Here is a 10631-nt window from a genome sequence, read left to right on the forward strand (position 1 = left end):
GAAGTCTAGGCGGCCTAAAGAAGCCATGGAGGTATTAAGGGAGATGGAGGTGAATGGTTGTTCACTCAGTATTTTGACTTACAATTCATTGAAATCAGCTTATGGCAGAGATGGTTCGCTGGAATAGGCCGTGGAACTCAAAAACCAGATGGTGGAAATTGGTATTAAGCCTGATGTTTTTACTTACAGCACCCTCTTATAGGGGTATGAGAAAGCCAGGAAGGATGAGGCTGCAATGAAGCTTTTTCGGGAGATGAGCAGTGCAGGGCGCATGCCAATTATGTGTACTTTTAACGCTTTGATTATCGTGGTTCTTTTGACCAAGCCATGACTGTTTACAAGAGAATGCTGGAAGCTGGGGTTACACAGGATCTTTCCACATACAATGCTGTTTTGGCTGCCTTGGCTCGGGGAGGGATGTGGGAACAGTATGAGAAAATACTTGCTGAGATGAAGGATCATTGGTGCAAACCCAATGAGTTATCCCATTGTTCTTTGCTTCATGCTTATCCCAATGGCAAGGAGATTAAGCGGATGCTTGCTCTTGCAGAAGAGATATTCTCTGGTCTTATTGAACCTCATGCTGTGCTCTTGAAGACCCTTGTTTTGGTTAATAGTAAAAGTGACCTTCTTATAGAAACAGAGCGTGCTTTTTTTAACCACTCGAAACGCAATGATTTCAATATACGGTAAGAGGCTGATGGTTTCCAAAACAAATGATATCTTGAACTTTATAAATGAGAGTGGGTTCACTCCTACCTTGACAACCTACAATAGCTCGATTTATATGTACAGCCGATCTGGAAATTTTGAGTAGTCTGAAGAGATTTTAAAGGAAATTTTGGAAAAAGGATTGAAACCTGATATAATACTGTCTTTTGTGCCAATTGTAGAAATGATAGGATGAAAGAGGCCTGGCGGATTTTTTTTGAAATAAGACGTTCTGGCCTGTTCCATATGTAATCACCTACAATACTTTGGTTTCAAGTTATGCTGCTGATTCATTGCTTGTGGAGACTATAGATGTGGTACTATACATGATCAAGCAACGATGTAAACCAAACCAGAACACATACAACAACATTGTCGTTTCTTAACAATCTTTCTAAGCTTGATCCACACACTTACAAGAGGGAAGAATGCAGGTTATCAGACCCTATAGCAAAGAAATGGTCATTGACATTCCTCTTCTTCCAATGGGATGGCAATTCAGGTTTTGCGCTTTTTCAGCATCAGACACTTCTGCATCCAGTATTTTGTTTCTCATCTTGTGCCCAATTGGTAAATATTTTTGAGCTGGAGATGAGCAGAAATGTAATTATCTGTACTCAACTCAGCTGTTTCTCCAGGAACCATATTTTTATTCTACATGTAAGGCCGATCGGGAAGTTTGTATGGAGGAGTTAAACGATGAAGATGGGGGAGGAGTATGAATTAACTTCATAGTACGTATAATTAACCTATGCACCAGTGAAATATAAATTGATACGGTTTTCAAAGATCAATAGCTTAAAGGAGCAATGACTCAAGACGAATATTCAAAGATCTCTTCAAAGAAGTTACCAAATTCAGAATTTTAATGAATATTGAAATAAAAAAAAAATATAGTATAAATAAGAATTTTGCAAAGACCCCTCACCACATTAACTCATTCAAATGTTATCTATTGGGTAAAAAATAATTCTAAAGTTAATTAGTGAGGTTGACATCTATCTGGTTTCTCTACAAATAAAAATTCGTGATATATATTTAAAATACTATTAAGGGACAGATAAATTATTCCAATATAGGAAAAAAAAACTTTGAAAATGAAACCAATCTTTGATCCAAAAAAATATTATAAAATTTTTTATCAAATAAAAAGAAGATTATAAGATTCATCGTAAAGTAAAAATAAGACGGCAAGATTCACTAAAAGCAAACTCCATAATGAAGATTCTCTATAAAATATTGAATGATTTTAAAAAAAAAAAATACAAAAGCCTAAAAATAAAGATATTCTACAAAAGGCTAATAGATTCTTCGAACATTTAAAAAAATGTAATAATTGTGTAAAATAAAAATAATTGTAATAGTTTCAATGCTTGTAGTATAAATCTTAAAATGAAGAATTCCCCTGCAGAAGTTAGGAGTTTTGCAAGCAATAGGGCCAGCTGCTCATCAACACCTTAACTTCAAGGCATGCTTCCAATTTCCAAAGCGACAGCAAGCCTTGCAGCTAATTTATGCTTACACTAAAAGAGAGAAGAATGAAAGAGTAAGAACGTTGAAAGAGAGAGCGCATTTCTAATGAAAGTAGTTAGCAGCGATGGGATCTTTTTCACACAATGCTGCTCTCCCTTGTACACAATGTCATAGAAGAATGAATAAGAGGCACAATAATGTTTAAGCTACAAAAGTGTTTTCAAAATATTTTCCCCGTTTCTCAAACTACAAGAGAGGAAAGAAAAAGATCAACCAATATCTTGCTTTCAGAAAGCAGAAGGAAGAGGCTTGACTAATCACGGTTTTATTTGATTCAGCAAATCCAGAAAGGGCTTGTTTGGTTGGGAGGAAAAGCAATGAGAAAGTTTAAATAAGATGGTGGAGGAATGGAAGTTTCCTTTTCCCACGATTTCTCCGCAGCCAAACATAACATAGATGAACTAAATGAAAGAAGTCTTGGACTTTTCTATGTTTCATTTTGAAATGAAACTAGAGGGAAAATTATTAGCAATTTAATTACTTAAAATCACCTAAATAAATGAAATAATGGAAAATTTCATTTTCTTTCCTAGAAACTTAATAAATTGGGAAGTGGTTAGTTGATAAATTCAACAAGACAAAGATGGGACAAAGGAAAATTAAGCCACCCACCAACTGTGCAGTGATGAAGTTTGACATTTCAAAATAAAAAGAAGAGGTTGATTTAAAATGCCAACTGAAATAAATGTGTTCCCCTTCTTTAAAAATGTGTTGTTTCAATTGCAATTTCTAGATTTCTTATAAAAATGTCTTTGAATTTAAACAAATCTTATTTTTAGGCCCATCTTTACTTAATCGCTCTATCTTCATTTGATCTTTCTTTTTTCACTTAAACTCCATATTGTTGTGTTTACCAATTCAAAGTGTACAAATTATTCTACTTCTAATTTGTTATTGTATTTATTATTGTCAATTAAACAGTATATAATGATGAGTTATGGTTGATTTGTGAGAAGTTGTTTTTTTAGTTAGACATGATATATCATTCATATATGGATTGATTGGACCATACAAGTATATGGGGTATTAATTAAAATAGGTAAAAAATTTTCCGCTTATACCTTTTTAGGCAAACGCACAGTAGTTTTACTTTTATAAGCAAATTTTTTTGTAACTCCAAAAATACCCTTTCAGCCCTGTATACGTAGGCACTAGAAGAAAGGTTTGAGTGTGTGGGTGCGTGCAGAGTGCGCGCGGAGTGTGTGGATGCATACGGAGTGCGTGGGTGCGTACGGAGTGCGTGGTGCGTGCGGTGTGCATAGTATGAGTGCAGTGCGCGCACTGTATACAGTGCACAATGAGTGTGCAGTGTGCAAACAGTATGTGTGCAGTGTGTGTGCAGTACGTGTGCAGTGTGTGCACTGTGCATATATTATATATATATAATATTATATTATTATATATATTTATTATATTATAATATTATATATAATATATAATAATATAATATATATATTTAAAAATTATTATTATTATTATTTATATATATTATATTAAATATTATAATATTTAATATATATATATATTTATTATATTATTTTATATATATATATATATATATTTAAAAGAAAGGGTGCGCGCACTGCTCACGCACCACACGCACTGCGCGCACCGCGCGCACTCTGCACTCACTCACGCACTCAAGTTTTCCTTCCAGCGCCTACGTATACAGGGCTAGGAGGGTATTTTTGGAGTTATAAAAAGTTTTACTTATAAAAATAAAACTACTATACGTTTGCCTAAAAAGGTATAAGCGGAAAAATTTTTGCCTATTTTAATTATTATCCCCAAGTATATTGGTAACCTCTTATCTTTAAGGGTAGAGAGGTATGTGCCTCCAATGCATTGCAATTTAAAAGTTTAACCGTATTGTTACACTCGTGAGTCACATAACTAATCATATAATAATAAAATTATATATATCTATTATATAAGTATATAAATGAATATATATTTGATATATATCGTCATATCATTCGGTAATTTCAAATTAAAGATAAAATAATTCTCAATTATGTGATAATATATATAAATATTTATTTATTTATGTATTTAAAATAAATATATATAATATTACTCATAATACACATTGAGGGACCACAAACTTTAATTATGCGAGAGATTTGTAAGTATTATTGTGATAACTTTTGACTTTTATGATAAAGAGTTGTGTGAATTTTGAAAAGATTTGATGTCGAGCTATTCTTGATTAAGACTAGTTGTTTAATTTGACAATAAATTGTAATGATGCATCCGGAACTATCACATGACTAACTTACCTACCTGGGTTGTATTTATTGTTTTTGGGTGAGGCTGAAGATTGATTATATCCATTATTGGAGATAATTTTAGACATTCTTCAGTTGAATTCCTGTATCTCTTGTCCGTGGACTAGTCCTAGTCGGGTTAAACTAGATAAAAAAATTGCATATTCCTGTGCATTTTCAAGGAAATTGAGCTTGCCTTCATGGTCAATGAAGCAGCTCTGCCTTCTGAACGAAAAGATGAAGTATTAATTCTCCTTTTTGTCTGACAATGAGATCTTTGAAACTTTGGTAGTAAAATTGTTTATGCCGCAACGACATATAAAAAAATATAAAAATTTAAAATTAATCTACAATAGTAATAAATAAAATTTAAAAAAATTTAAAATTAAGAAAACCAAACTAGGAAACCTGGCTAAGAAAATGTGCTAATATTATTAAAAAAAAAAAAAAAAGTTAAACGGAGGGGTTAGTGTAACTATTACACCAACTAGGAAATTTGCCAATTGGTGGATTAAGGTAAAAATTTGTCAACTAGGAAATTTCACTCTAATTTATGGGTTCCTTTGTCATTTTCATGTGGATTTCATGTTTTATGCATCTTTAAAACTCCTAAAACTGTTTACCAACCTAAAACAACACATATTACAAATTAGGGATGACAATTTGAGTCCGATCCTCTTCGATCCTAATGGAAAAGGAGACAGAGATGGGGATGAAAAAAATCCTCACAATCGGGAACGGACCGGGGATGCGGATACATGTGTCCCCTTCCCGCCCCCATCTCCATCCTTTTATATTAATAAATTTATTTAAAATAATAATATATTTTTTATAGTTTTAAATTATTTATGTTTTTCAAATTTATTTAGGTTTTTGTTGTATATATTAAAGTAGTTAATATATTATATTTGTGATATTTGAAATAGTGGGTTAATCTTAATTTTATTTAATTATATTATTTAATATATTTATATTGTGTTTAAAAGATAAATTTTTTTTTTACGGGTACGCGGAGGAGATTTTTTCCTGCGGGAATGGGGAGGGGATGAGGAAGCGATTTTTCTTTGCGAGAAGAGGACGGAGAATTATTTTCATATCTGTAACGGGGACGGGGATGGGGATTGAGATCCCCTCCCCGTTGCCATCCCTATTACAAACCCTAAATATCTTAACGATTTGCACATTAATAGTAAATTAATATAATAACAATATATAATTACTATAAAAATTAACTCCCTAATTTCAAATTGAAATTCATATTAATATTTGGATGTAATGATTTTTTTTTTCATTTTAAATTTAAAAAATTGCAAATGATAATTAAAATTTTAGTTAACGCTTTAGTTCAAGGGTTGGTTGTTGGGCTAAGGAAGAGTTGACTTGACATTGGATGATGCTGTTGTGTGAGTTAGCACAGTTCAAGGCTAAAAAAGTCTACCATGAAACTTGACTAACTTTTAAGATGGGTTGGGTTGGGTTGGGTTGTGTCAGAATTTGTGGGAAAGGCTTGTAGGTCGATCTGATACTGCTCACAAAAATTATAAAAATTATAAAAAAATACATTTAAAATTACTTTTGACGGACTTGTTATGGAAGCACAACCCAGGGGGGGCTATGGGTCATACTCAAGCATTAGTGTCAAAGTGGGACAACAGGACCCTTGCCACGACCCACGGCATTGTATAGAGTTAAATTAATTGACCAGATTAGTATAGGGTAGAATGATTGATTGTTTCGCATTAAATACGTTAAAGCGACCGTAGATAAAGAAGAAAAGGGTGCCGACCTGACCCATGGTTGAAGAGATCAAAACTCTGTTAAGTATGGGAAGCCAAATGGATAAAGGATTACAAAATTTGTTTGTAATATTTCTGGAATCAAGTGCTTATCAATTATGAAGAAGACAGAATCAATAATTAAACAAATGAAAAAACTAAACAAGAGGCAATGGGGGTTAGATCTTCATTCGGAAAAATCTTTTTCAGCTTGTTTCATCATCTGTGCATCATCTTCCATGTATGTATACCAATCAACCAGACAATATCTACAAAAACTATCCACCATTTGTATACCTTCCATGTATACCTCAAATACTATCATAAAATTATTTCTAAATGTTAGCACTCCAATCTTCCACAAGCTTTATTTATTCAGGTAACTGAGTTGAGTAGATCCTCTTCTGCTTCATCGGCATTTAGGGAGTAGATGTCAACAGGTGCACTGGTGCAGCCAAAATCATTGGCCTTAAATTTACCACCACCTAACGTGTTTTTGTGATGATCGAGATAGATTACAACAACAGTGATATCGTCATGAAAATGACGCCTTATTCCCTTTTCGATCTTCTTAATGTCATCATATCTCATTTCTCTCTTCTTTGCAGCCTCTTGAAGGGCAGCTCTAACCAGTCTCTTGGCAATTCCCTAAAAAGAACAAATGGAAACAAAAATCATTATGGGTTTCCAACAAGGTCTATTAACTGAATCATTTTAGTTCAATGGAGTTCAATCAAGCCCATGGCAAAGATGGATCGGGACTAGTTTGCTTATAAAAAAAAAAAAAAAAAAAGAGAAAAAGGCAATAAATTATCAGAAAATTGAAGGTGAGCACTCACATTTCTTGGGTTTTTAAAAACAATCTCCACTGCTGCTTCATCACTTAGCTGCTCCCAAAGGCCATCTGATGCAAAGATCAGGAATAAGTCTTGAGGCCTAAGCTGTCTACGAAGAACTGATGGTTCAGCTGTCATTGCAGGTCGTTTCAGAGGAATAGGATTGCCAAATTGCTGAAAAACCGGATCTCTGTAAAACTCAGGTTTCTTCAAGTAGACGTCACCAATCGATCTAGAAACCTAAAAGCAACCAAAAAATAATAGCGTTAAATAACCTACTTCCATCTCATAATTTCTAATTGTGAATCAGCGACAAGCCCTCTAAAAGAAAGTAAAAGCCATAGAAAGAATAACATGTGGTAAATTTTCTACGTTCCAGAAGCCGACAAACTTAAATGGAGCATACCTAGAAATGAAAAACAAAAAGGATCCTACTAGTTACATACGCTTAAGTATTATGCCTGAGGGGTCTCTTATGTATATCTCAAGCATATAGTACATAGTACTTTCACTTAGCTGCATGAGACGGTAGAAGATCAGAGCATAAGATTCACGGTGAACATGGAAGATATAACCCCTCTTTCTATTACAACTTTGACTCCAGCAAATTAATCATCCACATAGAAACCTTTACATAAAGAAAAAGGAAACCAAAAACAAGTGATAGGTATGCCATATATGAAGACAGCTGTCTTGCCAATAGCATCCAAGAAAGCTGTCTCGTCAATATGCAGACACCTCTTTTTTGTCAGAGTAAGGTTCTGTTTGAGCAACTGTTCTTTAAAAAGTTCGACTTCACGAGATATATATTCCTAGGAAAAAACTAGCCCGTTATTTGCAATTAACTTGGCAATCTTTTAAATAAAACTGCAAATAAAGTGATAGATATAATAACAACACCGTATTGTCATTAGAGAGATTTTTCTGCTGGAAAAATGCTTCTATAACTTTAATCAAATCGCACAGTTTAATGCTATTTCAGAATGATACCACTGAATATATATTTCAGAATATTTGCACAATGGAAAACTCAGCCAGAAAAGTCAAGGGAAAATAGAAACAGATTGATACTGAAGCCGCTGAAAACCATGTAATTACAGTCTGCATACTTAGGGGTGGATTTGAGCTGAAGCAAGCCCGAATAAGGGCCGGTTTAAGCTTGCTCGAATCCAAAAAGTCTAACTTGAGGCAATGAGTTGCCAGACAAGCAATCACGGATGAAGAAAAGGAATCATCGGACACAAAAATAGAGAAGATAGATTTGTGACCATTGTCAATGAAAAGTCGCCGAAGAAGATGGATCTATCGACGACTTTCCAGCAACTCGATGAAATCGAGCTGGCTCAACTCGAACCTTGGCTCAAGTTTGTGCTTGTTCGAGTCCAGCCCTAGTAGTACTGACAACTCCTCCATAACAAAACTTTTCACTTTTACATTAGCAACCGACATATAAGATAAACAAACCAACCGAAAACAAGAAACTCATTATACCTGAATTATGCCCTTTATCCTCCAAACTCCGCGACTATAAACCACAATATGTGCATCATCCGGATGAAGTGCTTCAACTTCCTTTCTCACCTCCTCTACTGCAACATTATGATCAGTTGACAACCGTTCAGCTGCCACCTTGTGTTTGCTATCCTCTGAAACTCTCCGACCTAGAACTGCTCTAGAATCACCGAGATTCGCCACATATAATACATCATTTGAAATTGCTCCAAGCAGACAACATGACCCAACTGAAGCAATTTGTGGCCTTACAGGCAATACACGCTTAACTAAACGCAAAAATTCCTCTTCAGTAGCATGAAACGCCTTTTTTATTACGTCTGCAGACAATCCTCCTTGTTCCATAGCAAATTCTACAATGGAAGAATAAAAAATTAATATGAGAAGACATAGAGAGTATGTTACTTATAGCAATTGTATCACTATCTTTTGCAGCCATTTATTTTCCCCAAAAATAATGACAAAAATTGTAATTTATGATTACCAAAAACAACCCAGTGGTGCCAGAGGGCAGACTCTGTATGTATTCTCAAGCAAACAATTGTATTATACTGAGTTAAAGAAAGCCCAATCTTTTCAGGGATCAACACTAACAAAGAGAGAAAACTAAAAATCTTATTCAGCAGTCACTTTCTGCCATGGATTGATCATAATGGAACTGTAACCTCCCCTTTCCCCAAAATATAAATAAATAAAAACGTTATAAAAAAGAGTAAAGCAACCAACAAAATAAAAAGAGAAAGATCGAATTTTGAAATCAACCCATCATATATTCACCAAAGAAAGACGCAAGCACAAAAAAACACACATAAAACTGAAAAGTGTTCAACAAAACTCACTATGTAAAAATGAGAAAAGATGCTTATTAACAAATCTAGAAGCTTCAGGACCACCATGTCCATCATAAACACCAACATAAGTGGCAGAAGGAGATGTAAACACTTGGCTCTGGTCTTCGAGATTAGAGTTAGCCTGAACCACCGCAATCGAGTAATCACCAGACGCGTGTGGCTTCAAGTCGGAGTGCCACAAGAGCCCATCACTACCACCACGCCTCCCTAAACACCTGTAACACGACCGTAACATCATCATCGTCCTCGTATGATCCTGTTTTGCCCTTTTCTGCGTGATGTGATTCTTAAATAGTAAAGTAGTTTGGGTGTTGTGTGTTTTGGTAATTAAAAAAATAAAATTGAAAAAACAGGGTAGTTGGTTTCGAAGGATATATAGAGAGAGAAATAGGGAGAGAATTACAGGGAAGTCTTCATGGAAAAGAGACCCCGCGTGATGCGGAAGAAGAAGAAGACTGAGGGTATGATGGTACTGGTTTTGCTTGTATTTTGATTTTGCTTTCTGTTTATTGTTGTGTACACTACGCGTTGATTTTTATTTTATTAAAGTTAGCATAATCTCTTTTTCATTTTTATTTTTTTTAGGCTTCTTTATAAAGACTTGACCGACTTGTCATTTCATTTCATTTTTAATTATTGACTCGTAATAGTAAAAGTCTTTACATTCCTTTTAAATGATAGTATTTTTTTTTTTAAATTATAGGTAATATTTTATATATATATATATTTTAAATTTTATATTATTATATTATTACATATGATTTTATTTTTAATTTAAAATTATTTGATTATATAATAAAATATTATAATTTTATATATTTAATTTTTTTTATAAAATAAATAAATCCCTATATTAAGAAATTAATAATCATCCTTATTTGTACCTTGATGAGATGGATTGTATATTAATAATGGTTAATTACATTTTAATGAGTTAATTATGCAATAAAATAAAACTTATGGGTTAAAAAGTTTGCAAATAAAAAATAAAGGTTAAGATTAAATAATAAAATAATAAAGAAATAGTAAAAGGTAAGATCAATAAAAAAAAATTAAATTTTATTAACATTTTAAACATACCATAACAAAAAATTTATAAAGTGAATAGGACAATTGACCTATGATCATGAGTAGTTTTAAGGGTTT

The 10631-nt window shown here is 33.5% G+C and overlaps 1 protein-coding gene and 1 pseudogene across 1 annotated transcript; one reads left to right on the forward strand and one right to left on the reverse strand.

Moving 5' to 3' along the window:
* The first annotated feature begins 294 nt into the window (after window positions 1–294).
* On the forward strand, window positions 295–1446 carry LOC123214321 (annotated as a pseudogene).
* A 4862-nt stretch (window positions 1447–6308) lies between these two features.
* Window positions 6309–10012, reverse strand: LOC123212846 (probable protein phosphatase 2C 63). Its single transcript, XM_044632063.1, has 4 exons — window positions 9474–10012; window positions 8614–8987; window positions 7126–7362; window positions 6309–6934 (listed from the first exon to the last, which is right to left on the reverse strand). Exons 1-4 carry the CDS (start codon window positions 9724–9726, stop codon window positions 6662–6664), a joined length of 1137 nt encoding a protein of 378 aa, XP_044487998.1. The 5' UTR covers window positions 9727–10012; the 3' UTR covers window positions 6309–6661.
* Window positions 10013–10631: the final 619 nt, after the last annotated feature.

Source organism: Mangifera indica, chromosome 4 (assembly GCF_011075055.1).
Source record: "Mangifera indica cultivar Alphonso chromosome 4, CATAS_Mindica_2.1, whole genome shotgun sequence".
NCBI lineage: Eukaryota > Viridiplantae > Streptophyta > Magnoliopsida > Sapindales > Anacardiaceae > Mangifera > Mangifera indica.